This window comes from Manacus vitellinus, unplaced genomic scaffold (assembly GCF_001715985.3).
Source record: "Manacus vitellinus isolate BGI_N305 unplaced genomic scaffold, ASM171598v3 scaffold_37_pilon, whole genome shotgun sequence".
In the NCBI taxonomy this organism is placed as follows: domain Eukaryota; kingdom Metazoa; phylum Chordata; class Aves; order Passeriformes; family Pipridae; genus Manacus; species Manacus vitellinus.
This window is the reverse complement of record NW_021940517.1, coordinates 7,096,460-7,123,229: the sequence shown is the minus strand read 5'-3', so window position 1 is coordinate 7,123,229 and position 26,770 is coordinate 7,096,460. Positions and strand designations below refer to the sequence as shown.

Below are 26,770 nucleotides of genomic sequence, written 5' to 3'. Positions count from 1 at the left end.
TCACCTAGCAGACAAAAACATAACAAAGTCCTATAGAAATGCTGCTTTTGGAACAATTAATTAGAAATTGTGTAGCTAGCCAAAGGAAACAGGAAATTTTTAACTGGTAATTAGCATCAGGGACAGAGAATGAGAGCTGGGACACAGTTTCTGTCAGACTTAGAATTCGTATCTGTTCTAATACAGCTACTGCAAATATGTCTTTGTTCCTGTAAGATGTCAGGGAAGAGCATCGCAAGGGCCATTTCTGCCTTTAAAATGCAGAAATGAACCTTTTCCCTCCACACTTGCCAATTGTAACTGATTGACTAGTTCCTACTTCTCTCTGTCTCTTTGCAGTGTATTTCAAAGCTTCCCACACCTCAGTGTGGAAGTTTAAAAGTTAAGTAACTCCAAAAAAGCAATATCTCCTCTTTGATAATCCTTCTATCAAATTATTTTACTCCTTTCTGCACAATGCCTTGTGTGTAGGCTCCTTTCCAGCGCCTGGAGCACTCTGACTTGCCCCTGCCTGCTCCAAGTATTCACCATGTACCCCCTTCACTGGAGGGGTAAACATTTTTGCTATTTACCTTTGGCCTCAGAGCAGCTGTGGTCTACCTTCTTGTGTCCCATTAAGGCTGCTCTCCCCTCATCACTCCATCTTCTAGAGGTGGGGATGTTGCTTGTAAGCCTTCCTGGGGCAAAGACTGCCTGCCTTCACGCTCCGTATGGGTCAGGAAGGTCACGGAGTATTCTCAGCTCTCAGCAGGGGTCAGCAGTACCAGGTCGAGCTCCTGGCAATGAGGGGTCTGACCAATCAGTCTTTCATATTGATTTTTCTCTTCGCTGAATGTGCAGCAGGAATTTGAGTTAAATGAAGTGTGGGTTTTAATTTTTGCGTACTAAATTTCAAACAAGGACTTACTGCCCCATGCAAATAGCATTAATCTGCAAAAGTAGCCCATTAAAACATTTGCGGGACTTTGTCCTAAAGGTGGTGATATACTTTGTTACCAGTATCAATATTTTTTGCATCTCTGTTCAGAAAGCATTCCTCAAATCACACCTTGCAATCACTGCACAAATTTATCAGATCTTTGCCCATAATCAGGAACCCAGCCCAGGAGTGCAGAATTAGGATTTGCTAATTCCTATCTAAACTGATACTACAGTTTGCCATCTTCTGTTTATGCAAGCATTCCAATTAATTTTTGCTCATGTGTGCCTGAGATGGAAGCTTTACAGTTGCAGAATAAAATGGCATTGCAGGCCAGAATAAAATTAGACTAATGCTTATAAGCCCAGCAGCAATGCACTTAAAAAGAAAAATAAAACCATTTAATTCTTCTAGATGAGCTATTAGTTTTTATAGTCATTACATTACTAGCAGCATGAACCTTGGCTGACGTAGAGAATGCAGACAAGTGAATCATACAGTCCTTATATACCAGACATTGGAATTGGTTTTAGAAATAAAGTGGCATTATTAGTGGTGGCTGCAGCTAAAGTTAATGGGCAGGAATGGGGCTTTCCCAGGGATTGCCTGTCCCCTCACCTAGTCCCATCATCAGTCCTTAGGGCAGACGGTAAAGTTCCTTCTACTCTCTAAATCTCACCTTGCCGCCTAATGAAATGGCCCAGCTAGGTATGAGAGAGTGCTTAAGGACAGTCAGAGAATATTGCAGGGAAGATAAACTCAGAAGGTTGAAAGGGTCCACCACTCTCAAAAAATTAGGCACAGAGAAAAGAAGTCACAGCTCTATGTGCTACTCTAGATACTTGCATATACGTACAGTACACACAAGACTGCAAGACCTCTGGGATTAGCACCAGATGAGTTCTGGGAGCTTTGAGCCTCACAGAAGAGTATGTTTCTCACTGTTTAAGGCAGAGAGTTCACTCTTTTTCCATTCAGCCTGGAAATCAAAAAGGAAGGCAGACCCAGGGCCAGGGTCTTGAGCCACATATACCCCTGTGACACTGACCTACACTCCTGCTCATGGGTCTGAACACTCAGTAAACTTGATACAGGAAAACTTATGATAACAAGCAGGAGCCTGTTAGGAGCTTGCAGGAGCTCAGGGACTATCTACAGTGGGGAAATGCCACACCATTTTCCTGATTCACACGATATATGGTGCAACTGAAGTAACAGAGAGCTGCAGACTATAGACAAAAGGTGAAAAAGCTACTTCCATTAAACTCCATTTTAGATGACTTTTGGCAATGTCCTTGCTCTTCCTTTCTCTAACTCCTAGTGACAGGCAGTGAAGCCTGGTGAAACTGTGTGGTCACTTAGCAGTTTGCCAGGATGATTTTTTCCTGACATTGGCTGTCAGCCAATGCACCTGCTCCCAGCCACAACGTCATTTGGCCCCAACTGACACACGTGAGGTCCTATCCTTATCAGGTAAGGCAATTGTTCTGACAAACCTGCATCATCACCAGCAAAATAACTGCATCACAGCCCTCATAATCAGCGGCAACATGATGACCTTTGAAGATAATTGTGATAAGAAATCTGTGATAAAAAGCATGTGGAATGGTAACTTAGGAAGGGATGAAACTAACACTGTAGTCATTAAAAATGACACAGATTAAGTACCTAATATGCATTAAGCAAGCATGCAACTTTGCAGAACTAGTCTCCAGGATTTCAAAAATTACAGTTTCTGTTTGAAACAAGCAACATGAAGATACTTTTTTTTTTTTTGCTATCTATAAGCTTTTTGATACATGCTACAACAAGGGCAGATACTCATGCAAAGAAGAAAAGCCCCATTCTTTTGTACTGGTGCACATCTGGAATAACACTGCTTCCTGTTATATATCTAGAAGAATGAACAATAATGGACTAACATAAGGGCAGTAGTATTTTTAGCAACTTATGGTTCATCTTGGTACATTTCTGACTACTATTTACAAAACTAATTGTAATGCGGAGATGCAAGATTTGGCATTAGCAAACAAGTTCTGTGCAAGTTCCTATCTACCTGGAGGACAGCACCGTCCAAGTTACAGCGCAAAAAAAGTCTTCCACTGCCTTTCGTCCCTTTTTCAAGGGCCCATCCCATGCAGACACCTGCTTACTGCAAAGCACTTAACTTGAAACTGCTTTGTGGGAAATAACAGGTAAATCTCCATTTGGTTCTGTGCAGAACAGCCTCTTACTGACCAACGCAGAGAGCACGCACATCAGTGCAGCATGTCTCCTACACATCATACCTACATTGCCTGTCCATGCCTCCTAGATACTGCCATCGATAGATCCAGAACTGCACATTGCTGGGAGCAGGACAATACTCTGGGGAACTGTTGCTACACGCCCATCTTCTCCTTACGCAAGTTCACATGTTGGTTCCCAGACATTGCCAGAGACAAAATACTGTGCTAGACAAACATTTAATGTAATCCAGAACTTATGAAAGTAAATTCTTAATGTAATCCAGTCTTAAGAAATCACTCTGACATAAGCACCCAACTAGATAACTTCAGTAGTGCTGGCACTAAAGCTGCAAACAACTCCAGTCTCTGAAGTTACCTACTTGGAAAATAACTCATTTCAATCTCCAGCAAGTCTTCAGCACCCACACAAGGTGCCACTGGTGAACCATGGAAGAAATTCTTAGGGAAGAGGAGATGCTCTCTAAGGGATAACATAGCTGCCACTCAACTCCAAAATCAAAAATCAAGCGAGTTTTTCCATTTCTTTCCTCCAACACAATGAATGGCCTGTCAGTTCTTTCCCTTGAAAGAACAATAAAACATGTTTATATTTAATAACTGAAAGACAAAGAGAATATGCCAAATATCAGTTATAGTACTGGAATAAAGCTATTAATGGTAAATAAGCTATTAATGGTAAATGTGGATCAACTGGAGACAGGAGAGTGAGGATAGGACTCAGGCAATTCTTTTATATGTACACGTAATTTTCTTGCATTTCTAACTCTCTTGCAACTTTTGTTTCAGGACCATTGCTTTATGACCCATGCTCTCTGTTTGGGTTTACATGCATCCACTTCACAGTTTGCCTTGAGGAAAGAGGTGCACTTTATACTACATTATCTTGCATGATAATCTTTCTCCTTCTGGTTTGGATTCCAGTTTTAACTCTTCTGATCTTATGTGTTGGTTTCACCTGAAGATGTAAAGCTGCAGGAAACGAAGGCCATTATTTTCATCCGTGGTACTGATAACCTGCAATGACAGTTTTTCAGATTTCCTCAAATATTGGAGCAGTTAGCTCATAAGGACATGATAAATGCTATGTCACTATTTTTTATTTGCTATATTCAATCAGCATCCAAAACAAAAACAAACACACCTTGAATTGCTTTTTTTTAATAGTAATAACCAGCACATTGCTAAGCTACAATCAATATCAAGGTTAACGTAACACACTCTGAAATTAACAGTCCCTTCTTGAGCTGAGGAAAGTTAACTAAAGGATGTACAAATGCAGACAGGATTTCTGCAACGTATGTGCACGCACACACACCACTAAAGAAAATACTCCCACTTTATTGTGCAGGCAGGCAAAAGCCAGACTTTATTTAAAAGAACGAATACTCACCTGCATCACAGTATACTGCTTAGTTTATCGCTTCTGCTTTGAATTTGTGCTTTCTTTTCACGTGTCTACATTTTGCAATTGTGTACACGCCGCGAAATTAACTTTATATATCATTTAACATCTGTGTATATCCTTTAGAACTTAACATTACACGGAAATCGAAAGAAATCTTGAATTTTAAGGTATTGAAAACAATGAATAAGAGTCCACTGAAAAAAACCCAGTATAAATGTTTCTTGCAGTACAGTACTCTCAATTTTATGTCAGTGTCATTTTAATGCCATAGTTTTCAAATATTGACTGTATAAAGAGAAGACTAGGGAAAAAATATGCCATTCCTAAGTGTGTTAAACTCTGGTGATTTATGATATATGTACAGTATATAAATATATTTATGTATATATGTACATATATATTGTTTAACATTCATTATAAATAGAAGTGTGTTAACTTAAGCAGTATAAAAATAGCCACTTTCCTGGGAACATGCAAACACAATATGCTCTCACCTAATCTATAAAACTCAAAACAACCAAAACCTTTAGCTTCGATTTTCTATAAATATAAATTTTAATTGAAGACTTTCAGCTGATTTAACCTTAAAGTAAGTTTTTCCAGTAAAGATATAAAAATCTGTTTGATGCTATCTATAATTAAGCTCAAACACAGTATATTTTGGGTTATTTACTTTCAAGTATTTTTCCCATGTGCGCTAAATCTAGACACACTGCATTTTTTTCTTTTACAGTAAAATATTATTCAGCTCTAAACACTAAAAGCCAAATTACAGGCAATCTGGCATGCTTGCACTGCAGGAAAAAGGCTCTCCTCTACACTGTTTCTATGTGGGAGGCTGTCCTAATATGGCTATTTGTCCTCCAGATCTTTTGTTCATTGCAAAGCATTATCAAGATTCCCATATCGTAAGATTTTTAAGGCCAGAAGAGAAAGTACTACAACCCATACGTCTCATCTCATGCTCACTGAAATTCATGCTGAGATCCCTGCATTCAGCACAGTGACTGGTAGCTGGACCAAAACACCTCTCTTGTTACAGCCAAAGAGGTTCCAGCTTCAGAAGTTGAGCAGGATCTTGACTTTTTACTGACTTTTCCCAAGGGGAAAAAATTTCGGTTCCATCGGTTCCATCTGAACCAAATTTTTCTTTTTTTCTTGCCATATGAAAAACTGAAAAATTGTTTTGCCCTGAAACATTCCCTTCTCCTCCAAAGTGGTCGGAGTACTAGTTAGAAAAACAAAAGAAGAAATAGGAGTTATGTTCAAAGGTGATCCTATTTCTGTTCCTCCACACTGCCAATAGAGAGCACACACTGGGTTGTATAGTGGAAAAAACATCACCGAGCCCTTCTTCTGCTCAACAGATTTCAACCATCCACTAGGAGAATGCCATAAGCACATGACTATGCCAGCCATGGCATATGCTCTTTTCCATTCCATTCCATGTAGCTCAAAACTCACTCCTGATCATTTCAGAGGCCTGAATTGCAGCCACCTTCCTTGCCTACAAGCCCATCTCACCCAGAACTTTTGAATTCCTTTTGCTATCCCTCAGAAAAGAAAACAAATAGCATGGAAGACTGAAGGCACACTCTCTTTTGGTGATCAGATGACCTTTCAAGGAAGTAGGAAATTTAAATGCAAATGGTATGGGCAAAGGAGGGACCACAGTCTTGTCTTTTCATTCCTAGAATTATTATTTGCACCTGTAAGTTACTGGGTAATAATAGAGGGATGATCTAGATATTCCCCCCTTCAGCAGATCTATAGGTATTGCTCTGAAAATGTTTTCCAGATTAAGATGCTAGCTATTGTATTAAATCTGTGACTACACTTCTGACAATCAAAAGTGCATATCCCAATATTGCTGTCACCTAGCTGGAAAATGAGGCATGCAACTCAATGAGTTGGATGTCAGTGAAGGCCTACTTTCCTAAAGATGTTCAGCTTGTGCAAGCCTTTCTCTCTGGCATCTCTGAAAGTGATACAACTAATTCCTTATCCCTCTGGCAAAATGTCCTAATGTTCCCAGCCACATCCTATATTTTTTGCTTTTTCCCAGGGTAGCTCCCACATTTTCCTCAAAAGTCTTTTCTAGTCAGAAGTGATAAATCCTTGTTAAAATAGCACAGTCTTCCAGCTTTTATATTTTCAGAAAAAAAAAAGGGGCTTTCTATTTCTTATGGTAAGTAGCATAAATGCACCAAAACAATGGTATGGATATACTCCTGTATTAATTGTTTAGAGAGCTGTCATTGGAAGTTGGGGACTGGGAATTCACGAAAGGCTCGTTTGCCTTCTGATCGTCCTTCATGGAGGCTGCTTGGTCTGAGATGGAAGAGAAGGAGAGCTGGTCATGTTCCATTATATGCACTTGGTCCTCTTCCTTGTCCTTCTTCACATAAAACAACTTTCTAAACTTTTTGAGCTCATGGAGTTCACAGAAAGTCTCAAGAACCACCAACATTGCAATTAGGCCCATCAACAGATAACCTGAGTACAAAAAAAAAAAAAAAAGTGGTTTAATTATTAGCAAACTAAGTTGGGGCTGGAACAGTTTTAATCCTGTAACTTTTCTCACCCCTATCATCTCTGACTAGTATGTTAATTTTCTTTATGACACAGTTTCAGAACTTTGGACTTTCACATCCTTTTTTTTTTTTCTTTTTTCATTCCACAAGGAACAAGATCACACATAATCTGAAAAAGCAATGCTAGTGGCTTCAGTTCTGTTATAATTGTACAGAAGAAAAATGTGTAAAGCTATTAAATGAAACAGAATATAAAAATTTACAACAGGCAGACTCCCCCACTTATGACCTTCATGATTAAGTCCCCTACAAAACATTTTGATCAAAAGATCAAAAAGAAATTTTTCCCTCAATATTCCTATATGTTACAAGTAGAAGTAAAAATACAGCAGCTAATTACAGTAATTTGTTGGTAAAAAGACAGCAGGTAATTATGGTAATTTGTACCTGTTTAGCAGGACAAATCACTTGTATTGCATGAAAACTTTTGAACTATTTTCCTTTAAAATTATAAGATATCCAACACCCTGAAATGACCGGAAAAACCAAACAACTAGAAATGTGTACAAATCCAATAAAATCAAAATGAAAAATTACTGTAAAATTGCTCCTGGAATTTTAAAAACCTGACAAAGTTGCTATATTTGATGACACCTTGATGGTTATTTGAATGTTTTTCTAACATATATAAACTACCCAAAACTTGGAAGTGTTACTTAAATTATATTACTGATGACTTTACCCATGTACTGACTGACTCTGATTCTGAAAGGTAATAGTCAGCTCTGATAACTGAGATGTTTGGAAATGGAACTTCCTATGATAAGCAGAACACAGTGCTCTATTTTTTCTTTCCTCTCCAAACATATGCGTCTAAAATTGAAAGGAAGCTGTTATAATGAGCATTTATTAATCTCAGTATTTCATTAGATACCTATTATTAATCATTACATTTAATGAGGAGCATGACTACTTGATTATTTTATCATGTCAATGAAGTAAATCATGCAGAAGCTAAGTGTATAACTATTCATATAACATATTTATCCAAAGGCTGAACATTAAATGTGCTGAAAGATCAGCACAGACTAATGATTATAATCTACATATGGTCACTGTTCTATAAATATTTCACCTGTAGTTACAGATTATTTACTGGCAATAACACTCTCCTTTTCCTTCCAGGAGTACTATTAAATCAATACTGCAATACCAAATACTGACCTAAATCAGCACTACAGCTAAAATTTATGAATTGTTTTTAAGCTTTTTATCATATATCAAATGGCAACTATGCATTAACACAAGGAAGAAGTGACAAAGCTATGCCAATTAAAAGGCATCTATAAATCTACACTGAGAATTTGTAATTATCTCTGAAACTCAGTCCAGTTGATTGCCAGTTATTTAGAAAGGACTGGTGTTCTCTTAAAAATTCTTGAAAAGCCTATAGTACTACTAAGCATTTTCTGATGTAGAACTCCAAAACACCTTGAAGAAAATTGAAGTTCAGCAAGAGAAAATATTTTATTTGGTTCTTTGAATTGTTCATATGAGAGGAAGAAGAATAATTTAAAAGGTACAACCTCAAAACCTATTGAAATTAAATATTCTAAGGTCATCACTTTGCCTAGAAACTACTTTTTCCTTTTAGTATTTCCTGCAATTTATTTCCTAATTGTTTTAAAGTTTGAAAAAGGATAATCTGAGCCATAATGTTTTCTACTGATTTTGAATTTTCAGAATAGCTTGGACTGTAACAAGGCCTTTGCTATGTGTGACTTTCCATTCACTTCATCAACTAGTACCCCCAAATAAACCCTGCAGATCAGCAAGTTAATAATTAGAAACTACCACTCATAAGATAAATACACTGGGTAAAGGAAAAATCTCCTGCAATGCCAACAGGCCTGGCAGGAGAATAAAATAAAGTGTTCTATCGGGTAGTTCAAGGCCCTGCTTCAAGGAATGAAAATTCAAGGTCCAATCTTTCTTTGTATAAAACAAAAAGAACAAGTCAACAGACACTTTGCCTGCATTAGCATTGCTGGATCAGGCACAGAAGCACAGTCAAATGCATACTGACCTAAGAAACGGACCTGACAGGAAAGGTTTGTTTTGGCTGTTCAGATTTTTTAACTGGTGTGTCTGATGATCCAAGGACTGCTCAGACTGAAGCTGTTTCTGAAATGGAATGCTTCAAAACACTGTCACTGGAAAATATTGCCATCAGCACACATTTACTCAGAATACCTACATAAAGATAATTTCCTTAGCTTCACTTTCTTAGAATCACTGATCACTGCGACCTCTTCTGTGTCAAACATAATGAAACAATTTAAATTTAACATTTATGGTCTCACTTTGCTATCATCTCAGTTTACTTGTCTGTCTTTGACAGCTGGCCATCTTCAACTACCTTCTGTTACAACTGGAGTCAAAAACTTTGTTATTCTGCCTCATTTCCCACTGCTCCTTGATTCATTTCTGTCCACCTGTCATATCACCTTATGAGACGACCTTTAGTTACACAGATCATCTTCTTGGCTCTATGATGCACTGAAATCTTAGCCCAAGATGCTCTTAAACCATTCACGTAACAGTAATGTGAGCTTTTTTTTCCTACTATTAATAAGAAAGTAAGTAGTTATGGTTAGCATAATGGGATTCTGGTTTTAGCTTTTTTTTCTTAACCAAGAAAACTAACCTTACTTAAAAGTTTCCTCCTTACAGAACTACCTAAATTAATGCTAGTTTGCTAACTGACAACTTACAGAACACTCACTATCCACAGGACGGAGAAGGAAAGTCTTGTAGCCATATAGAACTGTGCAACTTAAGACTATGTAGCTTATCAGTGTAGCTTAAGCTATGTAAAGGTCAGGAGTTTCTCAACGGACAGGAATTTCTCAAAAGACAGAGGGTGTCTTTATTCTGTAAAGCACAACTGATAAAAGGAACATAAAGCTAACAAACTAGTCAAAACTGCCCTTTTGGTTGGACACTGTTCCAAAAGGCATGGACACTGTTTTAAAGGGCATGATGATGTGCCAAAAGCAAGAGAAAAGGACAGTGTGAGGAAAACTGCAGAATGACCAACAGAGGGTTGTGAAGGACCACCCTAAGGGACCACCAAATCAAAATGGGAGGCATGTCAAGGTGAGGAACAGTTTTGGGAAATGGGAAGGACAGATCTGTGGAATCCATGAATTATTCATTAGATGGCTAAATAAAGATATGAAGCTTTTGAACCTTGGCATGCATGATTTTTGGAGGATCCCATCTCCTCGTGCATCCAACATCGTAAATAAAAGAATGTTGCTCCCTAATACTCATGAAGAGTCTTAGAGAGTTCTTTTTATACCCAGTTTGTGGGCAACAGTGTGATTGTTGTTGGTTTGTTTTTTTTTTTAATTTAAAATGCCTTCTACTTAGCTGGTTAGTTTGACACTTACACGTAATTCCAATTTTATACAGCTCTCGGAATTTTTGATTGTAGCCTTCTCCCGGCACATAGTCACCGAGGCCAATGGTGCTCAGGGAAATGAAACAAAAATAAAAAGACTCCAAAAAATTCCAGTCATCTTCCAGGACCGAAAATATTGCTGCTGGGATTAAGAAGAAGCAGGAGACAGTGATGAACCCAAGGACCATAGCATGGATGATTGCAACGACCTGCTTGGAGAAGCCCCAGCGAATGTGGAAATACAGTACAGGCCGCCTGGTGACATATACTATGATGCGCTGCACCACTGCTGTCAGGAACAGCAGTGTAAATGGGATCCCGATGACTGAGTAGATGATGCAGAAGGCCTTTCCTCCATCAGATAAAGGCACTGTGTGTCCATAACCTGAAACAAAGCAGAGAGGGCACAGGTTGAGTTAAAGGTAGGAGCTCATGTATCAATTTGATAATGGCTATATTGAGTGAGAAAAATAAGCTGCGCTGCACTGTTGCTAATTCTGAATTCTTCTATTATTGACAAATGCTGTTCAAAGGTCTGTTTTAAGCAGGCAAACAAAGCCTCAGTAAGCTTCATTAAGCTACGTAAGCCTCAGCCATAACTAAGTAAAACCAAATATTTTTATATTTCAAAATTATGAACATCATTGTATAAATGTTTATTCTGGAAAATGAAGAAATGCCTAGTCAGGAGCAGGAGCTTATGCCAGAAAATTTCTATTTTATCTGGGTTTTCCTGCTGACCTTTTCATTTAGTTTTACAAAGTGATGTAACTTCTTCTACCCACACTGTGAATTAGAATAATATATACTTCAGAAAAATGTTCCTACGTCTACTTTGTAGTAACACACTCCAACACCTTTTGTGAAAATCAATTAAATTACATAGAAGTACTGTAATCAACATTCCATGCTATCTACTTCCATTCTTCCACACATTATAATCCACCAAAGATATCTAAAAGCAGAACAAACATTTTCACAGCAAAACTCCTAGGATCTATCCACTGTGGCTGGATTTTTGCCTCACCATTTACACACTGGAAGTATCAATAGGTACACTGCCAAAGCACACTCTGACAGACAGCTTGGTTCTAAATGTAAATCATAGGAACAGAAAAGAACAGTAAATCCAGCATAAAACAAGAATGCTTTCTTCTGTTTGCCAACAAAAAAAAATGAGTATTTTTGTTTTCATTGCAGCAAGGAAGAGGAAATCTCTTGAAATCTAGTGTGGGCAGCCTTTACACTGATATCAAACCAAGGAAGTGCAGAAAAGGCCCTCGCAATTCTGCATCCCCAAATCAGCTAGCTCACTTGGGTTACGTTAGTGCTGTACAACAAGGCATTTTCCAGAGCTACTGCAACTGGCTGTCCTGAGCAGTCCAGGCAGACCCTAGTGCATACAGGATTATGCTGCTTCTGATTTCTGAACTGGGCTCACTCTGCACTTCCCCAGTCTGCCCAGTGCAGCACTAGACTGGGCAGACATTCCATGAGGGCTCTGTATATCCAGGCTTAAAGAACAAATGCACATTGGAAGAAGCACAGAGAAAGGTTACTGAAACCATCAAGGAATAGAGACTATTTTATGAGAGGAAGATAAAAGTGGTTGACTTGCTCGGAACAACTGAATGTAGGTTGAAAAGTAAGAGTATCTCCCTGTTAATGCATCAGCATACAAGTACTACCGAAGGAAAAGAAATTCTTTAGATGAAGAAGAATAATAGTGCCACACAAACAAACAGCTTTGATGTAACATGCATAAATTTAGTCTAGAAATTAGAAAAAGGTTTTTAAGCTTCAGAGAACAGCTTTGGAGCAGCCATACACTTCCAGGACTAGGGAAAAAAAACCCCAGCTATGTTAAAGTGGAGCCCAACGAAGCTTGGTAACTTTATGGATGTCGCAATATCACAAAGCTATACATGACAAGCAGAAATTGAGCTTGCAGATCCAGAAAGTCCCCTGCAAGTTCCAGGTTCCTACATTTAACTATACAGGAACTATAATGCTAAAGAGCATTGGTAGTTTTAGACCGAGGAGAGAGTTTATGCTCCTCTCAGCCAGCAGCAGTAAGATGACATCTTCCAAAAACAACAGATGAGTGATCTGTGTTTGCTTGCTACTCAGGAAACAGAGTCACTTGAGAATGATTATATGGAAAAGCTTGAGCTAAAACAGTTTCAATTTATGAGGCTATGGCAAGTGGGGAAGAAAAGGATTCCTATTTTTCCCCAGAATGCAATTGCTTTTATGTGACTTTTCCTAACAATGCCAATTATCTTAGTCATCACTGTACAAAAGTCATCAAAAAAATAAAAAACAAACCAACACAGCCATAATTTAAAAGAGAGGAAATTATGGATCTGAGGCAGGAGATACTCTATATCTGCTTTCAGACACTTGTGTTCTATTGCCTCCCATCTCTGCTCCTGCACTTGTTTGTAGCTTCTTTGCACTGTACCCTCTTCAGGGAGATGTGTATGTCCACTCATCTTTCTCAGTGGAAACCACCATGATCAGAAGCTTTACAATTGCTATCCTAAGGTATTATTTTGGTATGAAAAATGAATGCTCACCAAAAGGGGACTACTTATGAAGACATTTTTTGATTCCATCAAGGACACTTGCTATGGGTGACCAGAATTAAATGGCCTGTGTAGGCATGTCTTATAACTATTACTGATTATGAAGACAGACAAGATTTATCGAATGCTGTATTTTCATATTGTATAATGCAAATACCAAAATAACAATCACCCATTTAAAAGCACTGGCCTTTGAAAAGCCACACCCTAAGACAACCTGTCCAAGCACTGTTACTTACAGTGACACCAGTGATAAAAGGATATCGCCCACAAATAATCTCTTCTATTGTCTATTCATATCTTAGAGGTACTGTTCCTTCAAAAAAAAGGAATCACAGAAAAGAACACATTCAAGACCAGGTGATTTTGCCAAATGAAATAAGATCAATGACCCATGTAAGCTCAATGTCTTGAGATAGACAATATTTGACTGATCATACAAAGAGCAAAACCCCACAAGATGTTGGCAGTTGGGTTTTATTTCTGTTCATACATGGGGATTTTCTCCTTAAAAGTAATTTATTTTCTTATGACTTGAAGGATTTCTACTATTATACACATATAAATATACAAAATGTCTTTATCTGTTCTGATGTAATTCTGAATGTTGTCATATACTAAGAAAGTGTATTTTTAGAAATCATTTAAAATACTTAAATATTTTTACATTTATCTTGGTGCTGAATTATACAAGTCAATTATGCATTCAATAAAAATTTTTCCATGTGCTGTCCTTCAAGTTGGTGTTTTGCTCTTATATCTTTCTAAACAGGCTCAGTCATGACTTTTCTATACTCTTCAGTGGTTGTATCCTCCTGTACAAGTTCCTCTTTTAGTTATTTTCTCTTGTGTCTTACCTGTGTCTAATTGTTCCTGTTAGATCACTCTGTAGATAAATACACGGAATTGATCACTTATTCCAGGTAAGATATATTTTCTCCCTCCATTTTTATGTACCATCATACTTTGTTTTTCTGAGTCTCTCAGTAGCTTACAACAATGTCCAACTCATAACAGCCCATGTCAAAGCCAGCATTGCCTATGAGCATTTCACCCTACTCTTCCATCCTGTGTTAGCTTGGCACTTGTTGGCACTCGGTGTTTTCGCCTTTCATCCTTTTCAGATACTGCTTTGACAAATCTAAGCAGTTGTGTATTATCTCTGCTTTGTCTCTTCACAGTTCAGTCCCTCCTGTAGCTCATTAATGGGTCCTGCACTATATTAAGAGGCAGTGGCTGCCTTACAGGTCTTTCAGGACCCTGAATTGAGCATTTAGTGCCAGAGTGCAGAGGTGCTGCAATTCTGTGTTGTAACAACCCAGCCTAGACTTCCACACAGAAGTCCCCGGAGGCTGCCCTGAAGAACAGATGTTCGAATGTTGGATCTGACATCAGGTGAGGCAAGTACCAGGCAAACAGAGGTGCCATAGCCCTCAGAAAGCTTCCCTCAGTCAGCCTCTCCCAGGCTATGGTGATGAAGCCTGGCAGGTGTGTACCCAGGCTGCGGCACTGCCTCTCTCTCTTGCCCCTCTTTTACACTCCCAGGGCATCAGCTATCCACGCCTGCTCTCATGGGCTGGTCCCCTGAATGGGCACCACTGCCCACAGCATCAAAGCTCACTCCTCTCCTTTCATGAATTAAACCATCAATTAATGGTTTTGTGTCATCTTGTTTCCTTCTGCCAGGTGCTCTTCTCTTTCTCTTCTACTACAGGTTTTGTCAAGCCACTGCTCCCTCTGGCCCCAGGTGACCTGTTGCAACACCACCATGCCCTATGTAGAACCACTGAGATTCTCAGGGTGTGGAAAGGGTTCTACTCAGCACATCCAGTGTCCTCCCCAACACACCCATTCAGATGGCAAAAGCATAACATGCAAACTCAATGTGGTAGCATAACATGACAGGTGTACTCATCCCTCTGCTGGTCTGAGTCAGTGTCCTTGAAGAGAAGTCAGCCCTTTAAATTGGCTCATAATCTCAAAATACCCCAATAAATTAAGTGAATCATGTGCTACATATTTTAGAGTTATGCAAAAATATTTCATTCACCCTAAGCATAACTGGAATGACTCACTGGAACATGATGATGATGAAGATGGTCAATGATAATATTTACATAATTTCTAGACTTTAATTTTTATAAACCTTTCGCATTTTCCACTATATTTAACATCTTTTTTCCTAACTGGTCTATTTTCCAATATAAAAAAAGGAAATATCAGGTGATGGTAGATCCATGTGGTAAAAGAATTTGGTTGCTGCTATGCTCTTCCTTGAAACAGAAAAAATACTTGAGACTCGGTTTTATGAAGCAGGATGTATTTCACTGTTACACACAGTGGAAAAGTTCACCAATACAGTTTTGCTAAACAAATCCGAGCTTTTCAGCCACACTGAGATAAGCTACCCTATATGGCAGAAAGGAGGAGGAAAACTTCCACTATGACAGGCATTTTTAAGCAGAGGAAATCCATTTGGATGCTACATTTTGCTACCTCCTCAGCTGAGTTAATGGAACTGATTTTGTGTGCATCAGAGGAAGTAGGAGGATGAGGTGCTGTAAACTAAGATGATGATCTGTGTTTAAAGGGGGGAAAAAAAGAAAATAAAAAAGAGGGAAAGTGAGGAGGAGGAGATTTGTTTGAAACCGAGTTCATTTCACTAATAAAAGCTTACAAGGCAGCCCTTAAAGACTTGCACCGGCATAATTAGGAAGGTGTCGAAGGGTGTGGCAAAAACCTCTTAAACCAGTTTTGACACTAAAGAAAACACTCATTAGATTAATTCTCACTCAGCACCAGTAAGGGTTTTAATTTCCAGCTGAGGTGATTTAGTATGGTGCTGAACCAGCTCTCTTCAATAATATTATATCCCTCAAACCTCACTAGAATAAAAGTAGTAAAAACAACTTTAAACAATTAATTTAACCATGAGTTTTAGATCTTCTCTGTAACAATTTCTTGCCTAATCACTTCTCAGAGTAGAATTGTTTTGTTTTGCCAATTTCTAGAATCAAGGGGCTTCTTTTAAAAATACCAAACAAACAAATGAACACAAAAACAAACCCCAAAGAGATTCCAACACAGTGATTTACATGTATCTACCAATGGTACATGGTTTTGATTTCTTCTGAGACTGTTCTCTGCTGCCATTAGTTATCAAAGCTGAAGACTACTGATTCCTCAGAATCAATGTTCTGCTAGCTAGGTTTGGAGTTGCCCTGGAAAGGATCAGCATATTTCATATATGATTCATACAATCAACTCACAAATGTGACCTGCTGCACCAAGAAAGGTTGAAATGTCTTTTAACACAATCAGTTTAGTAATAAGGTTGTATGAGTAATTTGGCTGACTGTCAACAATATCTGAATCAAAGAAACAAGGCGTGACTATATTGGCTTCTATGTTCAAAACCGGTTTCAAAATCAATTTCTACCAGAACAGCTGTATGTCAGAACACTTATATCCTGCAAAGCATATGAAGTCTGGCACATCTGTTCATGCACAGGAAGCAATATTTCACCTCTCCAAAGAAACCAAGCTAGAAACTGCATCCACAGATGTTGGGAAAAGGGGATGCTAATGAATTAAACCGGCAAAATGTTTGTATGAGGACAAGGGATACTTCCATACTTTATTCATATTTGTGTGAATACACTGAGAAAGCCAGCTTACTCTCTGGTCTTATATTTGGTATTTTTTAAACTGCCCAAGGATTTGTATCAGTGCTGGCAAAACACTGATGTTCAGTTCCTGTTCTTATATATTCTGAGTCAGCTTAAATAACTGGTGTGAAAGGGGGTGTAGCTAACATGTAACACATTCACATTCAAAAAACATGGCGAATATTAATAAAAAAAAGATAACCCCAACATATACTGGGACAATTAATGCATCCAACTTCTCACTGAGTATGTTCTTAGTCCTCTGAAAAGTCATCCCCTTTCCTGCAACAAGCCCATTCCAACTCTGTGCTTTTTCTGGGAGTCCAACATGAAGAGACAGCAAAGGATTTTACTGACTGGGACCTTTGCACAGAGTGGCACTTCTGGTGGAAAACCATTTCTATAGTAATAGAATAATTACCCACATGGAAATACATTAAAAAATTAGTATTTAACAAATATTTTTATATACTATTTTGAAAAAAATGTAATAAGCATTTAGAACTTAATACATAAATGTTTAAAAACTAAACTAAAACTGATATGGAAGTATTTTATACATCCCACAATAATTATCACTACTGTTTATATTATTTTCAGTTATTTTATACTTATTGTGCTACCAATGTGGAATAAAAATATTTCCTTTCCCTCAAAATGTCCAATTTCAGTAAAAAATATAAGCCAGCCAGTGAACATGAATGGAAAAGTAGAAAAGGACGATATGACACTGGGCAGTGTGCAACACAACAGCACCCATACACCATCTCCAACATCACTACTTAACCTACCCTTTCAGGTATCCACATACATTGATCAGCTTTCCCTGAGCCCTCTCGTCTCCAAGCTCAACAGTCCCAGTCTCTCCCACACCTAGTAGGAGAGACACTCCAGTTCCCTCATCATTTTAGTAGCCCTTTGACAGACTCTCTCCAATAGTTCAGTATCTTTTTTTTTTTTCTTGCACTGGGGAGCACAGAACTGGATCCAGCACTCCAGGTGTGGATCACCACTGCTAAGCAGAAGGAAAAGATCATCTCCTTCAGCCTGCTGGCAACATTGCTAAAGGAGCCCAGGACACCATTAGCCCTTTTTGCTGCCTGTGCATGTTGTTGGTTCTCCTTCAGCTATTCATTATGCAACGAAAACAGAAAGGCCATTAAGTCTTTTCAAATGAGTTAAGTAAGTGGGATCAGAATAAAACCAAACATTACACATCTATTAATTTTCTTTAATAGAGAAAAATTACAGTACCATTTGTTTATAATAAGAACTCCTGTATCTTCTTTTGCTATTATAAGTCCATTTCCATTTTTCTAGAGTGTTACATACTGCCCCCTTCTGCAGCTTAGTAGTCCTGGGAACTCTCAAGTCCCAAAAAACATTTAATAATTGCAAAATTATGGCACAGAAATCCTTATATTATTCATTATTTACCATTAACCCATTTCCATGATCTCCAAGGAATATTTTCTTCTCAGCTAGGAAATGCGTTAATATGGTTGTTGCCTTTGTGCCAACCTAGCTGATGACGCTGGAAAATTATCTGTTCAGGGAGATATTTCTGTACCCTGTACTATATTCAGGTTGCTGTGCACCTTTGTATATAAACATGAGGCATAGGAGGTGGGAATAATAATATTGTGGCCTGGGCATGTCTTTCCAACTCTACTTTTTTTCTGTACCAATTATGCAGCAGAAGAAACTGTTGCCATCTTAAATATTTAGGACGAATTAAAACAACCTTTTATTTCTTTCTTCAAATTCTGACATTCTTTCATATGAATTATTATACTTTTCTCTCATGTAGAGATTAAAATATAAGCATGACTTTCAAAATAGAAAAAAATCCCACGTTCTTGAAGACTGATGAAAAATAGCTTTGCTTTGCTCCAACTGCGAGTTAGCTGCTCTCATGATCCCCAAACAGTAATATAAAAATGCATGTAAAAAACATTTTTCAACCAAATACAAGTGAGAAAACATAAAAAAGTACAAGTACCTTGTTGTCATTTCAATCAGCAAGAGAAAAGATGCGGTCAGTGCAGGGGGACCCCTGGAAATTACATATTTATAGATGGTAATTTTCTATTCAACACATGATCATATTTGATACCCTTTACACATCACAGAGGCAGTAGGAGAAATTCCATGATGTCACAATGAAGAAAATGTTTTTGCATTTGGCCTGTCAGCAAAACTAGTTCTTTAAAACATGAAAATAGTTCAAACAGGAGCTGAGATCTTATTCTAAAAATCTTATCTGAATGTAATGAAAAAAGCAATATTTGATCGTATTACTTAAAGGATCAAGTATCTGCCAATGCCTGCCCAGAATCAATTATTTTGACCATTGGAATGTAGTGTATAGTCGCAGGAAAAAAATGGAATAAAAGGAATTGCATAGTCACCTTGTTTACATCAGTATTACAGCACAGTAAAAGTTGATCCATAGAGTGGAATACTTGGTGCATGGACCTAAATTCATCACTATATTTAGGGAAGCCAGGGTTTGCTTCAGATTTGCTTTACTCTTGTTCACAGAGACTGGATGCCCAGTAATATCTGAGGTACCCTTTACTGCCCTCCAGGAGTGCCTGCTTCACGTTGTTTCATTGAAAAGAAGCCCAGTCTGTATGCTCCACAAGTGTGAACCAAAGTGGGAAGTGGGAATGATCTGCAGTGCACTCTTGATCTGAGGGCTACACTACTACAGGGCCAAGAAATCTGGCAGACTTCAGCTGCCTTCAGAGTTCGAAGCTGAAGTTAGCAGCGCTTCTCTGGCATCAGCTCCTCCACTTGCAGAGCTCAGCCAGAGTGGCTTAATGGCACACCTCCCCATATTATTCTACACTACCTCTCGTCCCAAAGATCATCCATGTATTGCTTACACCATCCAGCAAGGCAAGGCACATCAGAGGTAGAGGCTACAGTCTGATGGGCATACAGAATGGCAGCAAGCAGTAACATTTTGTCCATTTACAGGGACTGCTGGTTTTGACAGTATTTACCCACAGTAACTATGTAATGAAGTAAGTGAAAAACATTACAACCCTGTAACAGTGATGCTAATGATGAAGTCATTCCCGTATCAGCAGTTGAGATCCGGGGAGGGGTATGGGGGGGGGGGTGTATAAGGAAGTACTCATTACTAGAGCAGCAAAACAGCAGATAGAATCCACTGCACAGGAACCAAATGCAGATAAAATATTAAGTACAGAAATTAGTATGTCCCTTCTACATCTGAGGTGATTATTAGTGAGTGTTTGGTGCAGTATTATCTCTTCTCAACAAAAGTACCAGAGAGAAATACAGCTCAAAAGATAGTAACTTTAACTGCAAAACGATAGCATTCTTTCATGCCACTGCCCGACACCAGATCTTGCTAATCCTGCCTGGATACATTATGTATGAGTAAGACAGGTATTATCAACCCAAGGGTACTGTCAGACCCCTTCAGCATAGTCTACATGAAAGCACACGTGTTAGACAGGGTGGCAGGACCCTAGGTGAGGCACATACTCCATCCCAGGGCTAGTAAATATGCCTCTAAAAAGGACATGCTTTCCTCAGGAAGCGCTTGGATTCTCCAGGCACTCAGCTGGAGAATAAGCTTTCCCACTTATCCTGCAAGAGCAGATTTCTCAAAGTCTGCCTGTAAGCTACACAGCTCCTACCAGACTGTCCATTGAGAAACTCCTTTTGGTTGCGACAGGCTAAACTTTCAGCCTGACATGCAGTTCTTGAGAGCTGGACCCATACTCCCACAGAGCCCTGAAAACTTCAGTCATGTTTTTTGAAATGACGTGTCATTAAAGATTTCCTGTCATCAGTGTGCTTAAGGAATGATTTCAGCAGGCAAAGGTCTGCTAAACCTCTGTGGCAAAGCATTCAGGCTTTAGTTCTATCACAGATGATATTCAAAAGATACGTATGAATTTCTGGTTTGCCGTTTGGGTTCATTGTTTTTTAAAAGCTAACAGTACTTTGCTTTTTTTTTAAACCCAAAGTTTTTATACTAGAAATTGGTTCCTCTTACTGTCATCCTGGACAGTAAGATCCTATAGGGTTAAGATCCTATATCCTTAAGATCCTATAAGGGTTAAACGGCAATCAAACCAGAATCCATCTGGTGTTGGGCTATTTATTCCCCCACAGACCTCTCAATAACTGCACATTTCTAGAAATACCTATCCAAAACACAAACATTACATCTTTAGATCTGCTTCTAGCAAAGATTTAGCATAAATAAAGAAACTTTTATCTTGTTTCTACAGTTATTTTCTATTATCTCAGATTCATTTTGCAACGGAGAGAAAAAAAGTAAAAGTTACAAAAGTCTGTTGAATAAAACCCAGCCAACACATCAAAAGAAAGGTGAGACTTCCTGAGGGCTCCTCTGAGAATTCAGCCAGGAATATTCCAATTATTCTTTTATTGGTTTACTTGCCTGCTAGGCAACAGATGGTCAAAAAATCTGTATCAAAGTAGGGGCTCTACCAACAGACTAGTTTATTATGAATGTTTCCTAATATAACAAATTACGTAAGTCTCAGAAACTTAAATTTGATAAAAGAGAAATGTGAATTAGTTTTATTAGGAAAGTTTTACTTCCAGACCTCTGAAACATTAGAAAACAAGATGAGGGTTTGTGCTGGTCTTTTGTGAAAGGTTTTTGCACTGGTATGTTCAGCAACATGAATACAACAACATTACTATAATGACGGGGTTTTAAAGCCAATGATTAGGAAGATTAACAAGCAATCAAAGAAACAGGTTCTTTAAAAACCTTCCTAAGAACTTCAACACCAACTTCAAGGTATTGAAAGAGGTTGTCATGGTTTAACCCCAGACAGCAACTAAGTATCATGCAGCTGGTTGATCATCCCTCCTTCACGGTGGGGAGTAGAACCAGGAACAAAAAGCAAAACTTAGGGGCTGAGATCAGAAAAGTTTAATAATTTAAACTAAGTAAAATATAATAATAATAATTGTAATAATAACAATAATAATAATAATAATGAAGATGAGAGAGAAAGGAATAAAAACCAAAACAGGTAAGTGATGCATACTGTTGCTCACCACCCAAGCAGCAATCGGCCCCTCTCAGCCAAGCCCCCCCAGCTTATATGCTGAGCATGATGTTGTGTGGTATGGAATATCCCTTTGGCCAGTTGGGGTCAGCTGTCCTGGCTGTCTCCCTCACAGCTTCTTATGTGACCGCTTGCTGGCAGACCATGGGAAACTGAGAAGTCCTTGATTTAGGGTAAGCGATACTTAGCAACAACTAAAATATCAGTGTGCTATCAACATTATTCTCATCTTCATCCTCAATCCAGAACACAATATGAGAAATTAAAATTTGGTTTTTTTATATAAATAGGCGTATTGTGAAGTTGTAAGACATCCAAGTTCCAAGACCTGAACTTAGGTATCAGGGTCTCTTTCAGTGGTATAAGGGAAATGAGAAAATTCTTAAAAATTAAATCTTTTAGGGCCATTTTGTACACAAGGTTATTCTTCTCTTTGGGCTAAGAACAAAGAAGATCCATCACTTTTGACAGGGAATGGCTTGCAGCCAATTGGGATAAAGGGAAAGCCCCTTTTCAGAGAAAAGAAACCTTTTCAGGTAAAACTGAATACATTAAAACTTATCTGAAAAGGGTGGGATTTTGGAAAACTATAAAATGTGTAAGTTGTACGACCACGAGATTTTTTCTCCCTGAAAAACTCAGTGAGAGAATGACCCGGTACGCTGAATAAATTCTTTGTTTCTTTGTTCCCCGAGTTACGTTGTTTTTCTAAATTTAAAAGAGCGATTTTTCCCACAACAGCACCATACCAGCTACTAAAAAGAAAACGAACTCTATCCCAGCTGAAACCAGGGCAGGGTACAAGCCTTCCTGCAGTTCACAGAACTGCAGATCCTGAGATTCACATCCTGAAATATTCGAAGTAGGAAAAAAATTTAACATGGACAATATTTTGGCAGAGAGAAAATGTCATTATTGACTAGATTTAGCCAGTAGCTTGATATTGGTCTTCTCATTTCTTCTCATTTCTTTGGTAAAAGGCATGATGAAACTTTCACCTTGACTGCAGCATAAAGATGGCATATCTTTCACAAAATATTTTACACATCCAGATTTTGTCTTCAGTTACAGTAGTCTGTACCTATGGAAAAACTCTTTTTAGCACCTAAGACACATTTAGCATCTAACTCACAGTGAAGCTCTGAGGACACACGCTTTTCGAAGAGACTGGCAGAAGATGGAGCTTTTTCTTTCCAGAAAAGATCTGGAACCATGAATTCATTTCATACTGCAACTTTATCTTTCCACACGCCTTCTGATTTTCATGTAACAGGTTTTAAAGTTCTGTCAATTACTTCAGCCTTCCACTACTCGAAAGACCTTGTGTATGCACGGTGTACCACAGGGATGAGCCAGCTGCCACTGCTGAACCCAGCACCTGTGCACTGTGGTACTCTGCTTGAAGCCTGGTACAGTTCATTAGAAGGAGCTTTCTAAATATTTATAATTCGCACCTGTTACCATCCCAAATGTACCCTAGGATGTGTCAAAAGCTTTGAATGTGTTTCAGTGGCACTTACTGCAGTGTTTTAATCACATATCCAATTAGTGAAGAACACCTATCTAGTCTTGTTAAGTTATCACTTCTTGCACTGAAATGAGCCACAGTTTTTCTTCCCACCATCTGGAAATAAAAAGAAACTACCAGCTGCAAATTAGTATGCTCCCCACCTCCACTTTGAAACAAAAATTGCTTTATTGCACCATCAGAAGGAACTGAGCATGAAAACAGTGAATGAAGCTTGTATTGTGGGCAGTAAGGAATTATAACACAACATTAAAAAATTAGGCCATTTCATGCTCTGGAGTTAAAATCAAATCTGTAAGCAGCATCTTTGCATTAGAATGCAACTTCATGTAGAAGAAAGCTTTATCTACTAGATGCAGCAGGGGAACAGAAATATTTACTTCTAATCTTGTTATCGATTTGACATGTGGAACACAGGGAAATTACTAGCATCAGCTGTTTTGTTTGGCAGAGGAAGACACATAGTCCTTACCTATCCTTGTAAGATATTTCAATATTTCATATGTAAATCAATCAGACATAATTCATTTGCATGTGAATAAATCCTAATATTGTCTTCTGTTTTAATACCTATTTCTCAGTAAATTTCTCAATAAATACCTACTCAGTAAATACCTACTGAATTTTTCAGTAAATTTCTACTAAATTTCTACTAAAATTTCTCAGTAAATACCTACTTCTCAGTTGAAGAATTCAACAGCATGCAAAGCAAAACAGAAGCAAAACAATTTAACACAAATTGCAAAAATTCACTAAAGCAACTAACAAAAATGCACAGAACTGAAGTGCAACACACTCCACTTTTACACACAGTATATTCCATCTTGAATACTAATTTCTAACTTAAAAATAATAGTTAAGATAGATTAGGGGACAATACTTACACAAGGGCCAAAGTGAGATAGTTTTAAGGATGAGATGGCTTATTCTAAACTCTAAATCACAGTCCTAAATATGACGCTTGATGATATTCTGCCATCTGAATACAGCCCACCTGAATATATTCACAATTTCAAGTTCAAAATAGAACATGAATTTGCAAAACTCAATGGGGAAATACTTCAACTGTTTTAAGAACTAGTTTAGTGAACTATAAACAAATTTTATAGATACACTAGTCATATTCAATCATTCACATGTTTAGGGCATCCCACACAGCAAATACTAATTGTGGGAAACATAAACTTGATTTGTTACACTGGAATCAGGATACTCAGGATAATCACAACTGTATATCCTACCAATAAAAAAAGGGAAAAGAAAAAAATAGCATTGCAATTGCACATACTATTTATCTTCAAAAGCAGATGAAATGTAGAGGATTTTGCTTATCTAGAAGAAGTTATTTAGAAATAAATAGGGATGTAGCATCTAAGGTAAACTACATATACAAGACATTTAGCCAGCAATGTAAAGACACATACAGAGCAACTTAAATAATATAGTGTTTGAAAACCACACAGTATCTGTTTAGTTTTATGGCAATTTGTTTTAAAACAATGAACCTCTCTTCAATTTGTTAGAAAAATGACTCTTGGTAGGATAGTTGATGATTCTAGAAATTCTTACAACTATAGGATGATTTTCCTAGTGAAAATACATCATTCTAATCTCTCGGGACAGAATAAGATAGCCCTGCATAAAACAAAAGCATTAAATCAGTATGAAAATGCATCAAAAAATATTCCAGCTCTCCAGTCACAATTCTGGTCCCACCATGTCAGTCAAAGACTATCGACACTGACCAATGATTTTGAGTCCCATTTCCTTAAAATCCCTTTCTAGCAAGGCAGCACACATATCAGAAATGCTTAGCAAGACTGAATCACACTAAGGTTTCATGTTCAGCACCTCCTGCTTGCATTTGCAAACCATGACCAACATGAAAAAGGTTGGATTGATATGACCTGTGACTCTATAAGGAAAGCGCGATACTGTATGTGGTGTCTCTCAGACCTCAATATAATGGGAAAAGGAATGTAAAATTGGTGGTAATTCCAAAAAAAAGGCCTAGCATCAAAGAGCCTGGGCAGCAACATGTAAATTGATAGTTAACACACCTTGACAAGGGAGAGATTTCTTTGTAAGTGTCTGATCCTATGAATGCATCCAGTTTCTTGTAATTTTCAATTATCAGAATTTGTAAACTAGTTACAGTGGTATGACTGCATTACTTCCTCTCTAACATCAAAGATGATGCAATTTATCATATATCACTAGTTACCCAGCAGGAAAAAATAAGGTTCCCCTTGAGATATGTGTACCTGAGATACACAGGATAGAAATATTTTAGTGGTGGCATCTGTATTAACAAACAGGAGTCCTGTTAAGTTCTTTCAGATTTGCTAGCTGACATTTTAATCCTGCTTGAAATAATGCTCCTTTACAAGGGACAGGCAGCAATTGTCAGATACATTATCATTACAGGAACATGTTCTTAGGTTGCCAGCTCCTATCTGTTGTTAATTTGTCCATACATTTTTTACTCTTTCTGTGCTTTTCCCAAGTTGTTACATGAAACACCTAACTTAAATCCAGTTTTGCTAGGAAAAAAATTGCTATGTGGATCTACCCCCTTTTGCATTGGTTGCAGTTTACCTGAATGCAATAACTCAGAGCAAACTAATCCACCAGGAAATGAATGTTTCTTCCAGTCTGACAAACTGACTTGGCTTACTGTTGTGGTTCAGCTGGCAATAGACCTAGCACAGGGTTGGACCACAGGTGAGAATCAAGAATCCAAGACATCTTCCTACCGCTGGCAAAGCTGTTAGGTAGGCTCAGCCCATTTTGTTTTACAACACCCTGAGCAAACATTTAACAGGCAAAGAAAGGCATTCAGCATGCTAAAGCAGAACAAATACTGCCTTCTTCTCAAAAAGGCTACTCGTGTATTTGGTCAGTTAAATGGGCTGTATTAACTGGTGTGTAGTTCGTTTTCTACAGAGGACACAACTGAACAATTCCCTAGAAGGGAGAGGCAATATTTCTGGAGTCTCCACTGAAGGAAAGATACAGAAATGTGCATTGCACACTTCAATATGGCTTCAGTAATTCCTTATTCAAGTAGCTGCAATTTTCTCTAATGTTGCTGAGCAGAAAAACTATTACCAAAGGAAAAAAGAACATCCAGTGCAAGAAAATAAAAGCACACTGAAGTGCTCTCCCCCCCAGGATGGGAAATCAGCTTACTGTATGGGAACACTGCCTAGCAGCAGGAATGGAGAACTGCAAGACAAAATTCACAAGCTCCTATTCTCAACCATACTAATGGCTCATACATGACCTTTCACAACTGTTTGTCTGAGTTCATTCTTTTG

General features: G+C 38.1%; 1 protein-coding gene across 1 annotated transcript in view; it reads right to left on the bottom strand.

Annotated features, from left to right (window-relative positions):
- Nucleotides 1–3,796: 3,796 nt before the first annotated feature.
- Nucleotides 3,797–26,770, bottom strand: part of KCNK1 (potassium two pore domain channel subfamily K member 1) — a 35,345-nt gene continuing 12,371 nt past the window's right edge. The window contains exons 3-4 of the mRNA XM_008920153.3: nt 10,563–10,958; nt 3,797–7,069 (exon numbers count right to left, since the gene is read on the bottom strand). Coding sequence (XP_008918401.3) covers nt 6,810–7,069; nt 10,563–10,958 — 656 coding nt within the window. The 3' untranslated portion in view covers nt 3,797–6,809. The remainder of the gene's footprint in view (nt 7,070–10,562; nt 10,959–26,770) is intronic.